Genomic DNA, 23892 nt, shown 5'->3' with positions numbered 1-23892 from the left:
TTCACTGCGGTAAAATATACATAAAATTTACCATCTTAACCATTTTTACGTACAGTTCTACAGTGTTAAGTACATTTACACTGTTGTGCAATCTCCAGAACTGTTTCCATCTTGCAAAACGTAAACTTTATGCCCACTAAACAGCTCCCATGCCCTTCTCCCCTCGGCCCCTGAAAACCACCATTCTACTGTCTCTATAAATTCGACTACTCCAGTGTATTAGTCTGCTAAGGCAGCCATAACAAATTACCACAGGCTGGGTGGCTCAAACAACAGAAGTTTATTCTCTCATGGTACTGAAGGCTACAAGTTCACAATCCAGGTGTTGGCAGTGTTGGTCTCTCCTGAGGTCTCTCCCTTGGCTTGTAGATTGCGGTTTTCTCGCTGGGTCCTCCCATGGTCTTCCCCCTGTGTGCACACATCCCTGGTGTCTCTTCTTATTCTTTCAAGGACACGAGTCATACTGGATTAGGGCCCCACCAATAAGACCTCATTTAAACTTAATTACCTCTTTAAAGAACCTATCTCCAAATGTGGTCGCATTGGGGGCTACACTTCAACAAAGGAATTTAAGGGGGACATAATTCAGTCCATAACATCTAAGTATTTTTTTATGAGCGGAATCATACTGTATTTATCTTTTTGTGATTGACATAGTCTTCAAGGTTCATCCACATTGTAGCATGTGTCAGAATTCCTTTTTATGGCTAAATATAGTCCATTGTATGTACATACCATATTTTGTTCACCCATTCATTCATCAATGGACACTTGCATTGCTTCTATCTTTTGGCTATTATGAATAATGCTCCTATTAACATGGGTGTACAGGTATCTTTTTCAGAGCCTGCTTTCAATTCTTTTGGGTATATATATATAGACATGAACTGCTGGTTCATATGGTAATTCTATGTTTAATTTTTTGAGGAACGACAATACTGCTTTCCATTGCAGCTGCATCATTTTACGTTCCCACCAACAGTGCACAAGGGTTCCAATTTTTCCACATTCTCACCAACACTTGTTATCTTCTGTTTGTTTGTTTTTTTAATAGTAGCCATCCCAATGGGTGTGAGATGGTATCTTATTGCAGTTTTGATTTGCATTTCCCTAATGATTAGTGATACTGAGCATCTTTCCATGTGTTTGTTGGCCATCTGTACATCTTTGTGGAAATGTCTATTCAAGTCCTTTGCCCATTTTGGAACTGGGTTGTTGTTTGTTTTTGTTTTGTTTTGTTTTGTTGCTGTTGAGTTATAGTTCTTCAAAAAGTCTAGATATCAACCCCTTATCCAATATACAATTTGTAAACATTTTCTTCCATTCTGTAGGTTGTCCTCATTCTGTTAGCAGTGTCCTTTGATGCACAGAAGATTTAAATTTTGATGAAGTCCAATATATCTATTTTTACTTTTGTTGACTATGCTTTTGGTGTCATATCTAAGAAGTCATTGTCAAATCCAATATCCTGAAGCTTCCCCTGCAAGTTTTCTTCTAAAAGTTCTATAGTTTTAGTTCTTATGTTTGGGTCTTGGATGCATTTTGAGTTAATTTTTGTTATCTGGAGTAAGGTAATGATGGGTTTTGTTTCTGTGTTTTTAAAGAAGGAAAGTATTGTAGAATGTCTCTGGGCTGATGGAAGTGATGTAGGAGAGAGAAAAACTACGTGCAGGAGAAAGGAGAATAATTATAGAAGCAAAGTTCCAGAGTGGGTGAGAGAGGCTGCCATGAGGTGTTTAACAGATACTCTCTCCCAGACCACATGTCAGTCAGGATCCTCGGAGCCCTCTTATTGACAAGGTCTTGACCTTGGCCCCCATCCTGTCTCCGGCCTGCCCAGCCCAGTCTTAGCAAAGAATCCTGCTAAGTCATCACCTACCCAGATAACTTACCAAGTTCCTCATCCCCCACCCTTGCTGTCTGAGCCGTTGACCTGCCTTTTGCAAGAATCCCATCAGGCCAGTTTAGTAAAAATCCCCGCCCTCAACATCTCCTCTTAATAATTTCCCAACCACTGACCTCCTCACACTGCTCCTTGCCCATAAATCCCCACTAGTCTTTGTTGAGCCCGAATTTGCCATAATCTCAAATAAAGTCCTTCTTACCATTCTAACAAGTGTCAGAGTTATTTTTTCTTTAACACATTCAGGGGTGCTGGGTTGCTCTGTTGGTTAAGCCTCCCATTCTTTTTTTTTTTTTTTTTTTAAGATTTTATTTATTTGACAGAGAGAGACACAGCAAGAGAGGGAACACAAGCAGGGGGAGTGGTAGAGGGAGAAGCAGCCTTCCTGCCAAGCAGGGTGCCCGATGCGGGGCTCGATCCCAGGACCCTGGGATCATGACCTGAGCCGAAGGCAGATGCTTAACGACTGAGCCACCCAGGCGCCCCAAGCCTCCCATTCTTGATTTTGGCTCAGGTCATGATCTCTGGGTCATGATCAAGCCCCTCGTTGGGCTCCATGCTCAGCACAGAGTCTGCTTGTCCCTCTTCCTCCCCCTCTGCCCCTGCTCCCACTTGTACTCAGTCCCTCTTTCTCTTTCTCTCTAAAATAAATAAAACAAATAAAATCTTTAACATGTTCAAATGGGGGTGTTGGTCTAAGTAGGAGCATGAACAGTTCATCTGTTGCTCTGAAAATTAGCTATTTTAGAATCCAGAAAAATAATTAAGAAGCAGTTGGAGAGGGCGCCTGGGTGGCTCAGTCAGTTAAGTGGCTGCCTTTGGCTCAGGTCATGATCCCAGGGTCCTGGGATCGAGTCCCGCATCGGGCTCCCTGCTCTGCGGGGAGCCTGCTTCTCCCTCTCCATCTGCCTGCTTCTCTGCCTACTTGTGCTCTCTCTCTATCTCTCTGTCAAATAAATAAATAAAATCTTTAAAAAAAAAAAAAAAAGAAGCAGTTGGAGATCCTAAGAGAGTAAGGAAGATACGTGGTCAGTGGAACAGGAATTTAAAAGCCCCATTAATTGGGACAAAGAAGGTTATTTAAATAAAATAGAGAATGTACATCTACTAGGTCCATCTACTAGATATATCGACAAGGTAAATAAGAATGCAACACTATTATAAAAACAAGGAGAAATCTATAGAAACACAATACTATGTCAAGAACTTTCAATACTTCTTTAGTCTTTGATAGATCCATAAATAAAAAAATTAACAGGTATATAGAAGATATAAATAGCTTCCTATTTTGTATGAAACTTGTCCATAACCAATAAAGAATACTTCTTTTCCAATCCCTTAAAACAGTCATCAAAATTAATCACAAATAATACAATGGGGGAAAAAAAACTCAGGATTTTATACAAGCCCACATTCTCTGACTCCAGTGCCAATTAAAACAACAACAACAACAACAACAGTTAAAAGAATTCAACCTCGGGGCGCCTGGGTGGCTCAGTCGGTTAAGCGACTGCCTTCGGCTCAGGTCATGATCCTGGAGTCCCTGGATCGAGTCCCGCATCGGGCTCCCTGCTCGGCAGGGAGTCTGCTTCTCCCTCTGACCCTCCCCCCTCTCATGCTCTGTCTCTCATTCTCTCTGTCTCAAATATATAAATAAAATCTTTAAAAAAAAAAAAAGAATTCAACCTCTTGAAATGCTAAAATCTTCTGGTGGGCCATAGGTTTTTTCAACAAACATTTCCAGCTTTCCATTTTCTAGGCACAGAGTAGGACTGCACTTTGCCCCCTTTGATGTCAGGCACAGTCTACTGATTTGCTTTGGCCAATGAAACGTGGAGAGCAATGATGGGTATCATACTGGGGGGACACTTAAGGGGACAGTGAGCAGTTGACCAGGTTGTCTCTGCCACGGCAACTGGTATCACCAAGATGGCAGTTGCTCCATTAGCCTGGGTCTCAGAGTGGGGAGACATGAAGCAGAGCCCCTTGCTAACCTCAGTGGACAGGCAGAATGAGCAGGAAATAAACTTTTGTTGTTTTAAGCCATCCAGATTTTGAATTTTTTGTTATTACAGCATAGCCAGTCCATCCCAACTGTCATCACGAGCCTCCCAAGTCTCTTCTCAGCCAAGGACTTCAAAACTGCAAACTGGAGACTAGGAAACAGGTGTTATTTTCAAAACGATAGACTGACCACTCAGTTCTTCTCTTCTCCCTCCTGAGACCCTACACAAATGATAGTAAAGAACTAAACTGGGAACACTTCCATAATGACAAAGAGTACAGAAAGTGGTCCATCTGGGGAAGAGAGTTAAAAAAAAAAAAAGTTTCTGCAACTCTGTCAAGCTGATAGAGAAGGGATAACAGATGACACAGCACAGAGGTGGTTGCTGATCTTCCCTAAAGAATTCCAAAGATGCGCAGGACAGAGGATGCAAGAGGCTGGGTCAAAAACAAGGGGGTTACTTGAAAGACTGCCTTTAACAGTGCAGTCCCATCCCCTCCCCTAGTTCAGAATACGGGACCACAGAACATCAACTCCACAAATGAAACATCAGAGTACCTCCGTGAAGAAATTTTAATAACTCCAGAAAAAGGGAGAAGAAAAGGAAGAAGGAAGAAGAGGTGAAAGAAGGGAGAAGGAAGAAGGAAAAGACAGAAAAGGAGACAGATACGTATTAGCTTGGTAAGGGCTACCATAAAAAAGTTCCACTAAAAGGAAAAAAAAACTGAAAGGATAGAGAACTAATTCGATTAAAGAATAATAATAGATAAAATAATAAATAAAAATAAATTAAATTATAGATATTTAAAAATTATTATCATAACTGTATTCGATGTTATTGCATTCAAAATCAAGAACAAGATACTATGTAAATGGCGCAGAGAATGAGAAAAGGCTCCTCTAAAATAAAACTATGATGCTGAAATAAATTATCTAGAAGGCTCAGAAGATACAACAGAAGAAATCTTCCAGAACATAGAGACCAAGAGATGGAAGACACGAAAGAAAAGAGACATAGAAGGTCTATCCAGGAGGTCCAGTTTTCGAAGTGCTCCAGAAAAAGAGAAACCAGAGAGAAGAAAATTATCAGATGAACAATACAACAAAATCCCCCAAAGGTGAAAAAGACAAGTGTCCGTGTTTAAAAGACCTATGAAGCAAACAGCTTAAGGACTTTTAATAGACCCACATCTTTGCAAAATTTTAGAACATTGGAAAAAAAGAAAAGATCCTAAAAGCTCAAGAAAAAAAAAATACCACTTATGAAGGAACATATACCAGATTTTTTATATAACTAAATGTTGGAAAACAGAGGAGCTCTACTTTCAGACTTCAGGGGAATGACTGCTAAACGCTATTGAGTCCTGAACTGACAAGAAAACAAACACCTGTCATGAAGGTTCTTTGAGCAACTGGAGAGATATGATGTGGGCTGTACATCAAGTAAATGATATTATTTTATCTGTATTAATTTATTGGGTGCAATAATTGTATTATAGTTATGCATGAGATGTCTTTGTTCTTAGGATATATATACATAGGAGTGAAGTGACATGATATCTACAAGGTACTTTCAAATGGGCTCAGAAAAATATGTGTATAGATAGAGGTAAAGCAAATATGGCAAAATCTTAATCTTATAGATTAGTGAATCTATGTGACAGGTCCATAAGTATTCTTTGTACCATTCATTCCATTTTTTATAGATTTGATATTTTTCAAAACGAAAAGTAAGCAATTTAAAAAATACTACCAATACATAACAAAGCTGGAAAGGAAAATATCAAATAATTTATTTCTTAATCATTAATTTAAAATAATTTGAAGGGAAACTTATTTTATCTAGACATGTATAGCTGGCCAAAGAGTCAAATGTAAGAGTTGATTCAATATTCAGACATAGAAAAACAAAGAAAATTTACCGGCCATACTCTTTTTTCATAAAGAATTACTTGAAGATGTGCTTCAACAAAATGAAGGGTTGAACCAGGAAAGAAAACAAGAAATCCAAGAAACAGAGGATACAACCCAAGACAGTAACAAGGGGAAATCCAGAATGACAGGTATGCTCCAGGCCTAGAGAAAAACACATCCAGATTAAAGAGGGAGGAGGAAAGCCTTTATAAGATAGGTCTCTGCTAATCAAAGTGAAGCCTGCAAGAATATATGATGAAGAGTTCAGAAAAGAAATGTTCAATTATCTTTGATAAAGAAAAACAAAGGGCACCCCTAAGTTCATTGCAGCATTATTCACAATAGCTAAGAAATGGAAACAATCCAAGTATCCATTGATAAAGAAAATGTGGTGTACACACACACACACACACACACACACACACACACACACACACACACAGGAATATTATTCAGCCATAAAAAAGAAGGAAAGCCTGCCTTTTGCAACAATATGGATGCACCTTGAGGACATTATGTTAAGTGAAATGAATAAGACAAAAAAGACAAATACTTCATAATCTCACTTGTACATAGGATCTAAAAAAGTCAAACTCATAGAAACAGAGTAAATTGGTAGTTGCCAGGGGTTGAGGGGTGAGGGAAATGGGAAGATGTGGCTAAAGGATACAAACTTGCAGTTATAAAATTAGTAACATCTGGGGCGCCTGGGTGGTGCAGTCAGTTAAGCGTCAGGTTGGGTTTTGGGTTTTGGCTCAGACTGTAATCTGGGAGTTGTGAGATCAAGCCCCAAGTCTGGTTCCATGCTCAGCAAGGAGTCTGCTTAAGACTCTCTCTCCCTTTCCCTCTGCCGCACCCCCCCCACTGTTCGCTCTAAAATAAATAAATAAATATTTAAAAAATAAGTTCTAGGGATCAAAATGTACAGCATGATGATAAAAGTTAATAATACTGTGTTATATACTTGAAACTTGCTCAGAAAGTAGATCTTAAATATTTTCACCACACACACACACACACACACACAAAGGTAGTTATGTGAGGTGATGGGTGTGTTAACTGATCTTATTGTGGTAATCATTTCACAATATATACCTGTGCCAAATCATGTTGTAAATCTTAAACTTACATAGTGTTATACATCAATTATATTTCAATAAAGCTGGTGAAAAATACTTTAAAAAATAATAGGCAAAGCTTTAAAAAAAGAAAAGAAAAATAGACACAATTAAAAACTCCAGCAAAAGCAAAAATTTGAACAAGAAAATAAATAGCACAGTACACTACTTGGCTCTGTGTTGAACAATATTTTAAAGTCATAACTTAGGGAAACAAAATGTGTCACTACAAAAAAATCAACTAAATACAAAAGAAGGCAGTCATGGAGAAAATAAGGAACAAAAATGTTGTAAGACATACATAAAAGAAATAACAAAATGCAAAAGTAAGTGCTAAATAAAAAACAGGATTCAACTACAGGCTGTCTACAAGAGACTCACTTTAGATCTGAGGACATAAATAGGTTGAAAGTGAAATGACGGAAAAATATATTCCATACAAATAGTAACCAAAAGGGAGGAATGGCTATCAGACAAAATAGACCTGAAGTCAAAAACTGTTACAAGAGACAAAGAAGGGCATACTACAATGATAAAAGGGTCAATTCACCAAGAAGAAATAACAATTATAAAAATACATGTGTCAAACATCAGAGCTCCTAAATATTTGAAGCAAACATTGACAGAATTGAAGGGAGATAGCTCTCCAAGAATAGTAGGAGACTTCAATATCCCACTCTGAAAAATGGAAGTAACAATAAGACAGAAGATCAATAAGAAGATAGAGGACCTGAACAACACTATAGACCAGTTGGACCTAACTGATAGATACAGAGCACTCTACCCAGCAACAACACAGCACACATGCTTCTCAAGTGCACATGGGACAGTCTCAGGATAGACTATATATTAGGCCACAAAACAAATCTTAATACATTTAAGAGACTGAAATCATACAAGATATCTTTTCTGATCACAATGGAATGAAACTAGAAATCAACAGTAGAAGGAAAACTGGAAAGTCCACAAATATGTGGAAACTAAACAACAACTCTTTAGCACCCAATAGAGCAAAGAAGAAATCACAAAGGAAATTAGAAAATATCTTCAGACAAATAAAAATGAAAAGACATCATACCAAAACTTATGGGATGTAACAAAAGCTGTGCTAAGATAGAAATTTAGAGCCATAAACATATTTTAAAACAAGAAACATCTCAAATCAACACCTTAATGAACTAGAAAAAGAATAAACTAATCCCAAAGCTAGCAAAAGGAAGGAGATAATAGAGATTACGGCAAACATAAATAAAATAGAAAACAGGAAAATAGAGAAGATCAACAAAACCAATAGTTGGTCTTTGAAAAGATCAAAATTTAAAAACCTTTAGCTAGACTGACTAAAAAAAGAAGACTCAAAGAACTAAAGTCAGAAATAGAAGAGGGGACATTACTACTGGTTTTATAGAAATAAAAAGGATATAAAAAGAAATAAAAAGGAACATCTATATACCAACAAATTGGAGAATCTAGATGAAATGTTCAAATTCCTAGAAAAACACAACCTAGTGAAGACTGAATCATGAAGAAAGAGAAAATCTGAATAGACCAATAACTAGTAGGGATATTGAATCAGTAATCAAAACCTACCAACAAAGAACAGTCCAGGAGCGCCTGGGTGGCTCAGTCAGTTAAGCGTCTGCCTTCAGCTTGGGTCATGATCCCAGGGTCCTAGGATCGAGCCCCCCATCGGGCTCCCTGCTCAGCGGGGAGCCTGCTTCTCCCTCTCCCTCTGCCTGCAGCTCCCCCTGCTTGTGCTTGCTCTCTCTCTCTCTCCATCAAATAAATAAATAAAATCTTAAAAAATATATTTAATTAAGAAAAAAATAAGAATAGTCCAGGAACACATGGTGAATTCTGACAAACACTTAAAGAAGAATTAACACAAACGCTTCTCAAACTCTTCCAAAAATATAAAAGAGGAGGGAACACTTCCTAACTCATTCTATGAGGCCAACATTACCCTGAAACCAAAGTCAGACAAAGCCACTACATGCAAAATACCAAAAACAAACAAACAGAAAACTACAAATATCCCTTATGAACACTGATGCAAAAATCACCAACAAAATAGTAGCAAACAGAATTCAAAAGCATATTAAAAGGACTATACACTATAACCAAGTGGGATTTATTCCTGGAATACAAGATATTTCAGCATATGAAAATCAAAGTAATATGCCATGACAACAGAATGAAGGCAGGGAAAAACCCATATCATTGCCTCAATTGATACATAAAATGCATTTGACAAAATTCAACATCCTTTCATGATAAAAACACTCAACAAACTAGGAACAGAAGGAAACTACTTCCACATAACAAAGGCCATATACAAAAAACCCATAGCTAACATACTTGATGGTGAAAGTGTGAAAGCTTTTCCTCTAAGATAAGGAACAAGACAAGAATGCTTGCTTTTACCATATCTATTTCACATAGTACTAGAAGTCCTGGCCAGAGCCATTGGGCAAGAAAAAGAAATAAAAGGCATCCAAATTTGAAAGGAAGAAGTAAAGTGATCTCTGTCCACAAACAACATGATCTTACATGTAGAAAAGCCTAAAGATTCCATTTAAAAAAACTAGAACTAATAAACTCAGCAAAGTTGCAGGATACAAAATCAACACAAAAATCAGTTGCATTTCTATACATTAACGGTGAACCATCAGAAAGTAAATTAAGAAAAATAATTCCATTTATATTAGCATTAAAAAAGAGCAAAATACTTAGAAATAAACTAAACCAAGGAGGCAAAAGGCTTGTACATTAAACTTCAAAATGTTGCTTAAAGAAATTAAAGGAAACACAAATAAATGGAAAGACATCCTATAAGTTTATGGATTGGAAGGCTTAATATAGTTAAGATGTCAATACTGCCCCATATTGACCTACAGATTCAATGTAATCTCTATCAAAATCCAAACGATTTTTTTTCAGAAATAGAAAAATTTATTCTAAAAGTCATATGGAATCTCAGGGGACCCCAGATAGCCAAAACAATCATGAAAGAGAATGAAGTTGGAGGTCTCACACTTCTTGATCACAAAATTTACTACAAAGTGACAGCATTCAAAATGGTGTAGTACTGGGTGGCTCAGTTGGTTAAGCGACTGCCTTCGGCTCAGGTCATGATCCCAGAGTCCCAGGATCGAGTCCCGCATCGGGCTCCCTGCTCAGCGGGGTGCTTCTCCCTCTGACCCTCCCCCCTCTCATGCTCTCTCTCTCTCATTCTCTCTCTCAAATAAATAAATAAAATTATTAAAAAAAAAAAAAAAGAGGGTGCCTGGGCGGCTCAGTTGGTTAAGCAACTGCCTTCGGCTGAGGTCATGATCCTGGAGTCCTGGGATCGAGTCCCGCATCGGGCTCCCAGCTCGGCAGGGAGTCTGCTTCTCCCTCTGACCCTCCCCACTCTCATGCTCTCCTTCTCTCATTCTCTCTCTCAAATAAATAAATAAAATCTTTTAAAAAAAACCAAAATGGTGTAGTACTGGCACAAACACAGACAGAGCAATGGACTATAACGGAGAGCACAGAAATAAACTCTCATGTACATGGGCAAATAACTTCTGGCATGGGTGCCAAGACCATTCAATGATGAAAGGACAGTCTTTTCAACAAATGGGGATGGGAAAACTGGATATCCACATGCAAGAAGGAGGAAGAAGAGGAATAAGAGAAGAAGTTGGACCTTTACCTTACACCACATACAAAAAATAAATCAAAATAGGTCAAAGACCTAAACAAAAACTAAGACTATAGAACTTCCAGAAGGGGGCGCCTGGGTGGCTCAGTCGTTAAGCGTCTGCCTTCAGCTCGGGTCATGATCCCAGGGTCCTGGGATCGAGCCCCACATCAGGCTCCCTGCTCAGTGGGAAGCCTGCTTCTCCCTCTCGCTCTCCCACTCCCCCTGCTTGTGTTCCCTCTCTCGCTGTGTATCTCTCTGTCAAATAAATAAATAAAATCTTAAAAAAAAAAAAAAGAACTTCCAGAAGAAAACAAAGGGGGTAAGCTTCATGACATTGGATTGGCAACAACTTCCTGGATATCACATCAAAAGCACAGGCAACAAAAAAGAAAAAGTAGGTAAGCTGAATTTCATCAAAATTAAAAAATTTTGTGCATCAAAGGACACTATCAACAGAGGGAAAAGGCAACCCAGAGAATGGGAGAAAATATTTCCAAATCATACGTTTACAGGGGTGCCTGGGTGGCTCAGTCGTTAAGTGTCTGCCTTCGGCTCAGGTCATGATCCCAGGGTCCTGGGATCGAGCCCCACATCAGGATCCCTGCTCCGCGGGAAGCCTGCTTCTCCCTCTCCCTCTCCCCCTGCTTGTGTTCCCTCTCTTGCTGTGTCTCTCTCTGTCAAATAAATAAAATCTAAAAAAAAAAAAAAAAAATCATACGTTTATATATAAATATATAAAAAAACTCCTACAACTTGAGGCACCCGGGTGGCTCAGTTGGTTAAGTGTCTGACTCTTGATTTCGGCTCAGGTCATGATCTCAGGGTCCTAGGATGGAGCCCTGCGTTGGGCTCCATGCTCAGCAGGGAGTCTGCCTGAGGATTCTTTCCCTCTCCTTTTGCTCTTCGCCCTGCTCCAGCGCATGCATGCATTCTCTCTCTCTCAAATAAATAAATCTTAAAAAAAATAAAGAACTCCTACAACTCAACAACAAATGAAGAAACAACCCAGTATATAAAATGGACAAAAGACTTGAATAAACATTTCTAAAGATATACAAATAGCCGATAAGCCCATGAAAAGATGCTCAACATCACTAATTTAAATGCATATCAAAACCAGATGAGAGGGCACCTGGGTGGCTCAATCGGTTAAGCGTCTGCCTTCAGCTCAGGTCATGATCTCAGGGTCCTGGGATCGAGTGCCACATCGGGCTCCCTGTTCAGCAGGGAGTCTGCTTCTCCCTCTCCCTCTGCCTGCCGCTCCCCCTGCTTGTGCTTTCTCTCTGTCACATAAATAAATAAAATCTTAAAAAAAAAAAAAAAAAACCATGATGAGATACAACATCATGTCCAGTGGGATGGCTATTATCCAAAAACAGAAAATAACATGTGTTGGCAAAATGTGGAGAAATTGGAATGCTTGTGCGTTACTGGGATGTATGTGGGAATATAAAATAACACAGCCACTGTGGAAAATTGTACAGCGATTCCTCAGAGAAAACTAAACATAAAATCACCATATGATCCAGCAATTCTTTTTCTGGATATATACCGAGAAAAAGTGAAAGCAAGGACTAACAGATATTTGTACATCATATCAGCAGCATTAATCACAATAGCCAAAAGGTGGAAAGAATACAAGTGTCCACTGATGAATGGATAATTAAATGTGATGTATATGTAGAATGGAATATTATTCTGCCTTATAAAGGAAGGAAATTTTGACATATGCTACAATATGGAAGAACCTTGAGGACATCATGCTAAGTGAAATAAGCCAGTCACAAAAGGACAACCGTTGCATGATTCCACTAAATGAAGCATCTGGAGTAGTCAAGTTCATAGAGACAGAAAGTAGAATGGTGGTTCAGGGGCTAGGGAAGGAGGGAATGAAGAGTTAGTGTTTAATGGGTACAGAGTTTCAGTCAAGAAAGATGAAAACGTTCTGGAGATGGTGGTGTGAAAAATAATAAAGAGAAATATCACTAAAATGGAGCAGGGAAGCTAGAAGCGGAGATGACAATGAGGAGCCTTATCATTCAACATCAATTATAGGAAGAATTGTCAATTATGTACCCCAACAGAAGAATCCTCAACAGGAAAGAATCATCAATTACAGGCCCCAAAACAAAAAGATGTCCATTGCATCTCCTATAAGAAATCACCCTCCACCTACAACTCAGCCAATGAGAAACCACCATCACCTTGGACTCATGCTTTTCTCCAACTGAATTTGTTCAAAACTACCCCTCCCATCTTCCTCATTCTTCTTCATAAAATAAGATTCCTCTCCTTTGTTGGACTTGCCTATTGTTTTGCCATAGCTTGTTTGTCCCAAATTGAGATTCTCTGTTATTCCCAAATAAACCCATTTTTGCTGGTAAAAGAACTAACCCTTTTATTGTCAAGGTTAACAGGGGGGATGGTTGCACAACAATGTGAATGTACTTAATGCCATTGAATTATATGCTTAAAAATGGTTAATATGGTAATCTTTATGCTATGCATCTTTTACCACAATTTTTAAAAAGGAACAAAAGAACTGGAAAAGCTATTTTTAACTTTTAGAATCAACCTATAGACAAAACAGAAAGACTTCATTATGACTGCAGATCAGAATACCAATAAGATGTAGAAATACAAGCACAGATAATAGAAGCTGAGAATTTACAAAAAAAGATGTGAGCTTACGGGAGGTAGAGATGTTAATATCTTCATCCTCTCAAGCTGAGAGTGAAAAGGCACCATCTGTCCTTGATGGAATAAGAAATAGAAAGTGTAAGTATATTGTTAAAGATACAACAATAACCAACTTTAGAACTAAAACTAGTAATATGTGTATTAAGAAACTAAGAGGGAAGGAACAGAGGGGTTCTGGAAATGTGTTAAATCCATATCCACATTGGATGAGATCATTTGAAAATGTCTGTACTATACAAATTAAGAAATAATAATATAGATGTTATTTAAATAGCCTTTTATAAAAAATGATGTTATTTGTTTGATGTTATTTATTGAGCCACCCAGGCACCCCATCAGTATTCTTTTGTAATTGATTACATTCTATTTTTATCTTTATTTCTTTTTTAAAAAATATTTTATTTTAGGGGACCTGGGTGGCTCAGTCGGTTAAGCATCTGCCTTTGGCTCTGGTCCTGATCCCAGGGTCCTGGGATCGAGCCCCGCATCAGGCTCCCTGCTCAGGGGAGAGCCTACTTCTCCCTCTGCCTCTCCCCCTGCTTGTACATGCGCGCTCACTCTCTCTCTGCCAAATAAATAAATAAAATCTTAAAAAAAAGAATACTGATAAATTGAGTTCTTTGGGGGGGGAAAAACAGCAAAATATTAAAATGGCTAGAAAGCATAATCAGGAAAAATAATAATGCAAATAAACAAATCAACAATTCCTAAAATGGATGGAACTACACAATTTTTTTTAAAGATTTTATTTATTTATTTGACAGAGAGACACAGCGAGAGAGGGAACACAAGCAGGGGGAGTGGGAGAGGGAGAAGCAGGTCTCCCGCGGAGCAGGGAGCCCGATGCGGGGCTCGATCCCAGGACCCTGGGATCATGACTTGAGCCGAAGGCAGACGCCCAATGACTGAGCCACCCAGGCGCCCCTGGTAGCCATATATTTTTAAAATGTGAAACCCTGGAATATGCTGAATGGTTCTCTAGAAATTAAAATTATCTTAAGAAACAGAAAACCTAAACAGGCTGATGACCCTAGAGAAATGTGAAAAGAAGTCAAAATAATATATTTATTTTTAAAAGATTTTATTTATTTGTCAGAGAGAGAGAGAGAAAGAGAACACAAGCAGGGGGGAGCGGTAAGCAGAGGAAGAAGCAGGCTCCCTCAGAGTTAACAGACTGAGCCACCCAGGCATCCCAAAATAATATATTTAAAAGAGAGGTCCAACTCAGATGGTTTTATGGAGAGTCCTCTGATTTCCCCACAATATTCACATAACTACATAAAGAAGTTATCATAACTTTGTGATTTATTTTTTCAAACTTTAAATATCTGATCCATTGGGGATGCATTTAGATTTAAGGAAGGAGGTGAGACTCCCTGTCTGCTGATTCTGGTTTCCTCCCTTCCTCATGAGTAAGTGCCACTTGAGCCCCAGCTCAGCTAGGGCTGCCTCCTCCAGTGCCCTGGAGTAGAAATCCTGTGAGCCATTATATCACCCATCTCACAAATGGGCCACAAAGGGTTTCTACCGTGATGCCCTTAAAACTCCGGACTACCATTTGTATAATCTCTCCTTCTTATATCTTTTTTTAAAGATTCTCTTATTTTTTTTTTGAGAGAGAGAGAGACGGCATAGGTGGGAGGGGGGTGGGAGGGGTGGGGGGATGGATATGGGAGAGGGAGACTCCCAAGCCGACTCAGCACTAAGCACAGAGCCCTACCCAGGGCTTAATCTCAGGACACCGAGATCATGATCTGAGCTGAAACCAAGAGCCTGGAGCTTAACAGACTGTTAACACCCAGGCACCCCTAAAGATTTTTATTTTTAAGTAATCTCTACACCCAACCTGGGACTGGAACTCACAACCCCGAGATCAAGAGATGCATGCTACACTGACTGAGCCTGCCAGGTGCCCCTCTCCCCCTTAAATCTTGCCAGTTTACATATTAGAGAAAAGAATCATTAATGTTTAAAATCAAAATGTCTAGTGAATGTCTAATCCAAAAGACTTGGATTCTCTATACCCAAGAATTGAAATATTTATATGCTAATGAGGTTCACACAGCATTATTCACAATATCCAAAAAGTGGAAAAAACATGTGTCCATTGACAGATTAGTGGATAAACAAAAGTGGTATATACATATAATGGAATTTTCTTCAGCCCTAGGAAGTAAGAAAATTCTAACATATGCTACAAATGGATGAACCTGGAACACAGTATGCTAAGTGAAACGCAACAACAAATACTGCATGATTCCATTTACATGAAGTAGAGTAGTCAAAATCATAAAAGACAGAAGAACTTGAGGACTTGTTATTGAATGGGTATAGTTTCAGTTTTACTAGATGAAAAGAGTTCTAGACATTGGTTTCACAACAATGTTGATGTATTTAACACTATTGAACCAAACACTTAAAAATGGTTAAAATGGTAAATTTTATATTTTGCCTCAACTGAAAAAAACAGCAGGTGAATAACATGCATGAGTCAAGGTTTTAGGGGGGCTGTCCCCCTCCACACACACAATGTCCCCATTCTAAAGGCACCCTCCCCCCCCAGGGACTTCACACAACACAGCTGCCCCCAAAACGTCCTCCCACAGGCCCTTGTGTGCCCGTGAGATGGGGGTGCAGTGGGGGTGTCTGTGTGGGGTGGGGGTGTCTGTGTGGGTTGGAGTGGGAGTGTGAGGTGGGGTAGAAGTGTCTGTGTGTGGGGTGGGGTAGGAGTGTGTGTGGGGGGGGTTGGGGTCGGTAGGGTGGGGGGTGTCTATGGGGGTTGGAGTGGCAGTGTGAGGTGGGGTAGAAGTGTCTTTGGGGTGGTGTCTGTGTCGGGCAGGGTGGAGTTGGAGGGGGTTGTCTGTAAGTTTACACCACACCCCACAGCCCAGCTCCAACCTCTGAGGAAAGGACCATCTGGGCCGAGTCTCGGCGTCCAAGTTTGCTTTAACTTGGCTTCTTAATGGCCGGGTGACAGCGACTGTCTTCTTCCCGATCCCCTCCCCCAGCCCCCAACCCCTGACCCATTTTAAGTGTACAATTTAGTGTCTTTTTAGCAAATGCAAGAGTGGTGCAACTATCACCGCAATCCAGTTTTTGGACATTTCCCTAAGCCCACTTTGCCTTTCTGAAACCCCGCGTCCTCAACTGTAAATGGAGATGACACGAGGCTAGCACGGATCGGCCACCGGCAGATTTTACCTATTATTACACTTGCTGATGACGGTCTGTTTTATATTACTATCCCTTCCCTCTCGCAGTGCGACCCTAGCCCGCCGCGCCAGCGCGAGGACCGCGTCCAGTGGGGGAGAGGAGGTGGGACTGGGGTCGCGAAGGCTCGGCGCGGGTTCTGCCCAGGCGGCCCGTACCGCCCCACCGCCTGCGATCGCGCAATCGGGCCTCTCCCGGCGCCCTGGCTGCGGCGGGCGACGCAGCTGCGGGCTGGATTGGTGATGCCTGGGCGCTGCGCGCGCCTGCGCAGTGGGGAGGGTCGTGCGCGCGCCGCGGCGCTGCGGGAAATCCCTCGGAGCGTGGTCGCGGCTGCTCGACCCCGGAGTGCCGCACCATGGCGGAGGAGGAGCTGGAGGCTCTGAGGAAACAGAGGCTGGCCGAACTGCAGGCGAAGCATGGGGTGAGTACGCCCGTCCCCGCCGGGCGCCGTCCTCGCCCGGGGTGGAGGGCGCGGCCCCGGGCGGAGGCGTGGGACGCCGCGGCTGGAGCTCGCCCCGCGGGCCCAGGACCCCGCCGCTGCCCCCGAGGCCGGCCTCGGCCCCTCCGGGCGTGTGGGCGCTGGGCCGCCGGGCCGCCGGGCCGACCGCGTGCGGTCCCCGCACGGTCCGGCGCTGGGCCTCTTCGCGTCGGCGTCGCTCCGGAGCGGAATGCTCAGCCCCTCAGCTCTCTCGGTCCCCTTAGCTTCTGGTCTAGCCGGCTCCGACTGCTTTCCAGCCGAATTGTTTCCTAGAATTCGGGTGTTCTGACCCAAATAGTTGGCGTTGTTTGAGGGTCTGCTGTGTGCCAGGTGCTGCGGGTACAGAGGGGAACACCCTCTCTGACGGAGTTGATGGTCCCGGGGAGGAGCCACACACTAAACACGAATCCCATAGATAAAGTGCTCAAGTTAATGACTTTCTGTGCGGGGAGGGGACCACCGTGGTAGGGCTGGAACGGGACGGTCTCCCGGGAAGCGGCGAGTGAATGAGCGTCCCCAATAACGAAGCAAATGTTACTATCCAGAAATTTTTCTCACACTGCGGTTTCGTAGTATAGGGACTCCCCTCCCTCATGGTTGCTTGTATTTAAAACATGCTGCTAGATTGTGATTTTAGAAGCTTATCGAAACCTTGTAGTAAGTTGAAACCATCCCACTGATTTCTGTGAGGCCCAGCTTTTAATTATTTGGTAATAATTTGGTCTCTACCACTGCAGGAGTCTTAAGTATCAGAAACAAGAAAGTGGCTCCTACTTTTTTATGTGAAATTACTCTACTAAAAAGATACGATTTTTTTTTTCCAGGATCCTGGCGATGCAGCACAACAGGAAGCAAAACACAGGTATGGGCTGGAGCTCTGAACTTTTTTTTTTTTAAATATATATATTTTTTTTTTTAAGATTTTTTTTATTATTTATTTATTTGAGACAGAATGAGAGAGAGAGAGCTCATGAGAGGGGGGAGGGTCAGAGGGAGAAGCAGGTTCTCCGCCGAGCAGGGAGCCCGATGCGGGACTCGATCCCGGGACTCCAGGATCATGACCTGAGCCGAAGGCAGTCGCTTAACCGACTGAGCCACCCAGGCGCCCCTGGAGCTCTGAACTTTTTGAAGGGTGGTTTCACCAAATTGTTTTTTTTTTAGTTTAGTTATTTTAATAGGCATGTGAATTTAAAGTTTTTCCTGGCGTAGAGATTTTTCCGTAAGTAATCAGGGTAGTTTCATTATTAATTTGTTAATTAAAGAAACGTGTGTAGAACTCCGCGTACTTGTATTATAATTGGTTGATGTTTGCTTGTCTGCTAAACTGTGATTACCTTAAAATGAGCCTCATAATGACTACCTCATAGGGATTTTGTGAGGATTACATGGGGACAGTGCCTCACATTTACTGTTCTTACTGCTGTTTTATTCCGAGCACATGGCAGGGCACCTCATAAGTAGCAGGTTTATTGAATGAAGACCTTAGTTATCTCACCATGCTGTCTTTTCTTCTTTCTAATTATGATTTTTAAAAATAAGACATAAAATTTACATAATAATTTTTTAAGTGTGAAGTTCATTTGTTAACTATATTCTCATTGTTATGTAACAAATCTTTAGAACTTTTCCATCTTGCAAAACAAACTATACTTACTGAACAACACATTTTCCCCTCTCCACATCATGCTGCCATTTAATTAATTCATTCAGCAAATATATGTATTTTTTAAGATGTATTTATTTAGGGGGCGCCTGGGTGGCTCAGTCGTTAAGTGTCTGCCTTCGGCTCAGGTCCTGGGATGGAGCCCCACATCAGGCTCCCTGCTCCGCGGGAAGCCTGCTTCTCCCTCTCCCACTCTGCCTGCTTGTGTTCCCTCTCTCACTGTCTCTTTCTGTCAAATAAATAAATAAAATCTTAAAAAAAAAAGATTATTTTAGAAAGAGAGTGCACATGTGAGTGAGGGGAGAGGGGGAGAATCCCAGGCATACTCCCCGGTGAACTTAGAGCCCCGCTTGGGCTCCAGATATCATGACCCTGAGATTATGACCTGAACCAAAATCAAGAGTCGGATGTTCAGCCGACTGAGACACCAAGGTGCCACCATTCAGCAAATATTCATTGAGCACTAGGTCTGGGTCAGGCACTGTGTTGGATCTATAAAAACAGGCAGGGCAGAGAAGGTTCCGTCCTTATATGGCTTGTTAGTGGTAGAAGAAAGATGGTGCTAAGAAAAAAATAAAACTACATGAATTTCATTGATTCTGAGATGTACATTTTTTCACATTTTAACATAGATTAGGTCTCATAAATGATCACTCTTGTCCTGGATTCTTCCAGAGAAGATTTATTTTTGCCTCTGCCATCACTTGGGTACATTTCTAACCTGAGATGTTTTAAAATTAAATTCTCTGCCTTAGATTCCACTTCCCCCCAAGCAGTGTAAGGCCTGCAAGAACTTGAAGTTCAAACTAAGAGAAATTTTTCTTCTTCCACTCAGGGCCAAGGCTGATTCATGCATCCTTCCTTGCTGTCCCTTTCTGTTTGGCCGGTTTATTTTTTGTTTACCTTGTACTGTGGATGTTACTCTTTGATGCCCCAGCTTTGAGTAGGGGTCTCCTATTAGACTCAACTAGGGTGTTTTTTGTTGTTGTTCTTAGAGGTATATAAAACTATGGTGCATCTTACAACCGATGGCATCTCAGATTCAGTGAAATTCAGTAACGGTAGTTCACAGCAGGGTTGAAGTACTCAGGAGCCATAAGGAAATGGCCTGTGGAAGTGGGCTATACGCTCCTCAGGTAGGAGTGGTTAGTAGGTACAGCCAGCCCCAGTTCCCCTTCTAATTCAGCCAGAGGATCTGCTTTTGTCTGTGTTGTGTATTAAGTTCCCTAAATGACTTCATTGGGGGAAAATTTTTTTTTGCTACTTAAAAGTTTGAAACCACTGTCCTATGAACCTGAACTAGTTGCAAGGATAGTTGCAGTGTTATAATGTCACTTCCTCTGGTGACTCAAAGAGTGGAACTGAGAGTCTTGAAACATGGGGCTCAGGGGAGCCTGGGTGGCTCAGTTGGTTAAGCTTCCAGCTCTTGGTTTTGGTTCAGGTCATGATCTCATGGGTTGTGAGATCAAGCCCCGCGTCGGGCTCCACACTCAGCAAGGAGTCTGCTTGAAGATTTTCTCTCTCTTCCTCTGCCCCTCCCCCCACTTGGGTGCACAAGCTCGTGCGCGCGCACGCTCATGCTCTCTCTGAAATAAATCTTTAAAAAAAAAAAAAGAAAAAAGTAACATGGGGCTTCATTCTAGCTTGGCCATGATCATCTGTGTCCCCATAAGATAGCCTCCCTAGGTCTCAGCTTCTTCATCTCCAAAAATACCAGACAGATTAATCGTTTGGTCCTTTAATTGCTTGGAATCTCACTACAAATTCCTAGAACCTCTCACACACTGCATACTTAATAAATGTTGGTAATGGTGGTTAAACGAAAACTCCACCCTGAATTATGAAAATGTACAGTTTTACCTTTCAGCCTGGTAGGTTTACACCCACATAAAATAAAGCCAGCTTCTGAGGGCAGAGGTAGCCGCCTCTTGACTGTGGGTGCTGCCACCACGCCGCACCTGCTATAATGCAGTCCGTGCACACGGGAGGCCTCCATCTTGGGAAACCTATTGTGTGAGTTCCATTTTTGTATGTTCAGTAGGAATGCTGACAGCATAGTTCTAATTTTGCTGACCTGTTTTTGTTGTAGGGAAGCAGAAATGAGAAACAGTATCTTAGCCCAAGTCCTGGATCAGTCAGCCCGGGCCCGTTGTAAGCATCTTCAGTTTCCTTTAAGTTATTTCCATAACACTGACTTGAGTTAGTTGAATAGGGAAAGATACATGAAATCATTGCTAATTCTGGATTAAGTATTTAACCTAAAAACACAATACAGATAATAATGTAAGAAATGTGAAATTTATAAACCTAAGGAAATGCATTTAAATCGTTATTAAAAATACCAGCTCAGTTCTCTCTTACCAAAGAGATGATCTCCAAGTGCACCTTAGGTAAGATTTACAGGAAACAACTTGTAAATCAAGTCAATCACAAAATGTGGCTGGTAGTTGATGTGGGTGAAGGGGACTTGGGGGGGGGGGCGCTTATTGTCTCTGTTTTAGTGTATGTTCATAATTCTTCATAATAAATACCAAAACAGTGTAGAAAAAAATAATAAAATAAGCCAGTTGGAATGAACTAGTATCTTTCGTATTGTGACTTGAAGCCCAGCTTAGAAGCAGCCTTAGATGGAGCATCACAATTATATATGTGTAGTAGTAGAGAAATTGTGTTCCAGAGGGCAATCGTTTAAAAAAAAAAAAATCAGGCTTAGAATCCCAGGATGCAAGTTTAATCTTGGCTCTCCCACTACCTGTGTGTGTCTTTGACTGAGATTGGCATGGCTGAACTTCAGTTTCCCCTTTTTAAGAGGGGTAATAGTACCATCTGCCCCACATACCTACCTTGCTAGTCTCAAAATATGTCTGTGAAGTGCTTTGGAAATGTCAGTGCATAGTTTTAAGTTATATGAGTGCATTTAGTTTTGACTCCTTCTTTTTCTTTCTAGTAAGTAACTTAGCACTTGTAAAGCCCGAAAAAACTAAAGCAGTAGAGAATTACCTCATACAGATGGCAAGATATGGACAACTAAGTGGGAAGGTAAGCTTGGACTGCCTTGAGGCAGTTCTACCTATTTTTACCTAACTTTATCAAAAAATATCTTCAAAAGGTCAATTTTCAGAAAGGTTATAGAAGTTCTTGTTGACTATTTCAGTGAGGCAATTTATAAAGGAGAGAATTGTATCTGCCATAAATCCTAAAAGATAACTAATTGCCTTTCCTAAAATTCTCTGCTGATTTCCTTTACCAACGTTGCTATGGAACCTTGATGTGTTTGTGACCCAGTGACTCTTAGGGTCAGCATCTAATTCCTTCTACATTGGAAACAGGTTTGTCAATGGTACCAATTAAAGACTACCAATATAGGTAGAAGTTAAGCTTGTTTTGCAAATGAGGAGGTGCTGAAATTTCTGATTATGCTGCTGTAATGCCATGATGAGTATATTCTGGTGAGCCTGACCGTCCTTCAAGATCCAGATGAGCCCCACCTGTTCTGGAAACCACCTGCTGCCACCACAGCCTGCGAGAATCAGTCCTGCCCTGAACCCCTTACCCTAAGAGCACATGTGGAAGAGACAACGGCTGGTGCATCTTTTTTGAGTGATTTCCCTCCTGCATTTAAGCTTCTCAAGGGCAGAGGCAATGTGTCTCTGTTCCTGACCCTTAACACAGTGGTGTAGGTGGTTGTCATTGTTGGCTAGTGATGATAAAGGTGTTCTTAAACAATGTTGACTTTGGAATTTCCTGAGAAAGCTAATTTTGATGGCTACTTTCCCACCCTCCTCAAATGAGGCTAGCAGAGCAAAATTCTTTTGGAACTTAAGCCAACTCAGAACTTCCCATCTTGCCTTTCCTTCCCTTTTGACCTCTGCCCCCACATCCCAGAAAAATTAAAACCATTCAGTCTACTAAGGTAAACTCTCTGTTTTAAAAAAAAGTACTGTTTTTCTTTCTGGTTATCCTAGGTATCAGAACAAGGTTTAATAGAAATCCTTGAAAAAGTAAGCCAACAAACAGAAAAGAAAACCACAGTTAAAGTAAGTGTCCCCAAATGCTCATGGCAAAAGAAAAAGATTGCTATTTTAAGTGATAAGTGTTAAATATACATCTACTGTAACAAAACGTGTTTCAGCCCATAGACATTTCCATTTTGTAAGAGGTGAAAGTTTGGGGAGCAAGGTTGCACGTGCTGAGGGGTCTGTCGTTCCCCTCCCCCCATAGACCTGAAACACTAAGCTGTTTTAAAGACGTAGTGTCTTGCTCTAGTAGGTAGACCTTGTTCTTCTCAGAAAGTCTGAGTTATGCTTTATTAAACATGTTATGACCCTCATTTAATTTCCCCCTCCCCCCAGTTCAACAGAAGAAAAGTCATGGACTCTGATGAAGAGGACGATTATTGAAATTTAAGATGTTTAGAGACTGGAACTTAATGGAACAGTTCTAGGACAGATAAGACTGGGTAGAAGTGAAGATCTGATTGTTTACTTTGTTTATTGTCTATATATGCCTTTTAAAAAAATAAACTTGTTATGCAAAATAAAACAATTTGGGCAAAGTTGTTTTTGTACCATAGCTGAAGGAACAGAAGATCTGCATTTTGAATTTTTTCTTTCCCACCAAAAATTTTGAAACGTGTAGCAGCATGAATACATCCTCTGTAAATGTGATGTTAGTGTTAGGTAGGAAAATGGCCTTTGCAGAAATAGCCAGCTTACTCTTCAGTAAGAAGAAAATAGCATCCAGTAACATCATGGTAGTTAAAACCCACGGATTAAGAGGAATCAACTTTAATACCTTAATACTTAGACCTAGGTTCTGAAACCAGGTAAACTATTCTTCTTCCTGAAGGTAGTATTCACATTTAATATAAGAAAATTCATAGCTTTGGTTTCATTTATAATCTGCTTTTCAAAGGCATTGAGATCAAATTATCTGACAAATATCCCCCCTACCCAAGACAGTCTGTAACTAGAGTGATACTTGAATTGCAGAAAATTACCACAGTAACTGGAGATACTGGTAGTAATACTTCAACAGTAATAAACATGTTGGTAAGAGAAGTGCCTTCTAATGATTAAAATCCAGCTGAGACAGTTTAGCAGTTAAACATTTTGGTAGAAATATTCTGAGTTCTTCACTGATAAAGTGGCAGGTAACTTAAATGGCATCTCTTACGTTGTCCTCCCGCTAGGTTTTGAAACTTGTATGAGTAA

At 40.8% G+C, this 23892-nt stretch overlaps 1 protein-coding gene across 2 annotated transcripts; it reads left to right on the top strand.

Moving 5' to 3' along the window:
* Window positions 1–16775: 16775 nt before the first annotated feature.
* PDCD5 (programmed cell death 5) lies at window positions 16776–23292 on the top strand. Of its 2 annotated transcripts, XM_021701040.1 has the most exons (6): window positions 16776–16959; window positions 17841–17878; window positions 20769–20830; window positions 21627–21718; window positions 22645–22716; window positions 23032–23292. In XM_021701040.1, the coding sequence occupies exons 1-6, from the start codon at window positions 16894–16896 to the stop codon at window positions 23077–23079; spliced, it is 378 nt and encodes a 125-aa protein (XP_021556715.1). In that variant the 5' UTR covers window positions 16776–16893; the 3' UTR covers window positions 23080–23292. The 2 variants fall into 2 exon arrangements, with proteins under 2 accessions (XP_021556715.1, XP_044778121.1); XM_044922186.1 differs by having other exon boundaries at window positions 22645–23286.
* Window positions 23293–23892: the final 600 nt, after the last annotated feature.

Source organism: Neomonachus schauinslandi, chromosome 16 (assembly GCF_002201575.2).
Source record: "Neomonachus schauinslandi chromosome 16, ASM220157v2, whole genome shotgun sequence".
NCBI lineage: Eukaryota > Metazoa > Chordata > Mammalia > Carnivora > Phocidae > Neomonachus > Neomonachus schauinslandi.
This window is presented reverse-complemented; position numbering and strand designations above follow the sequence as displayed.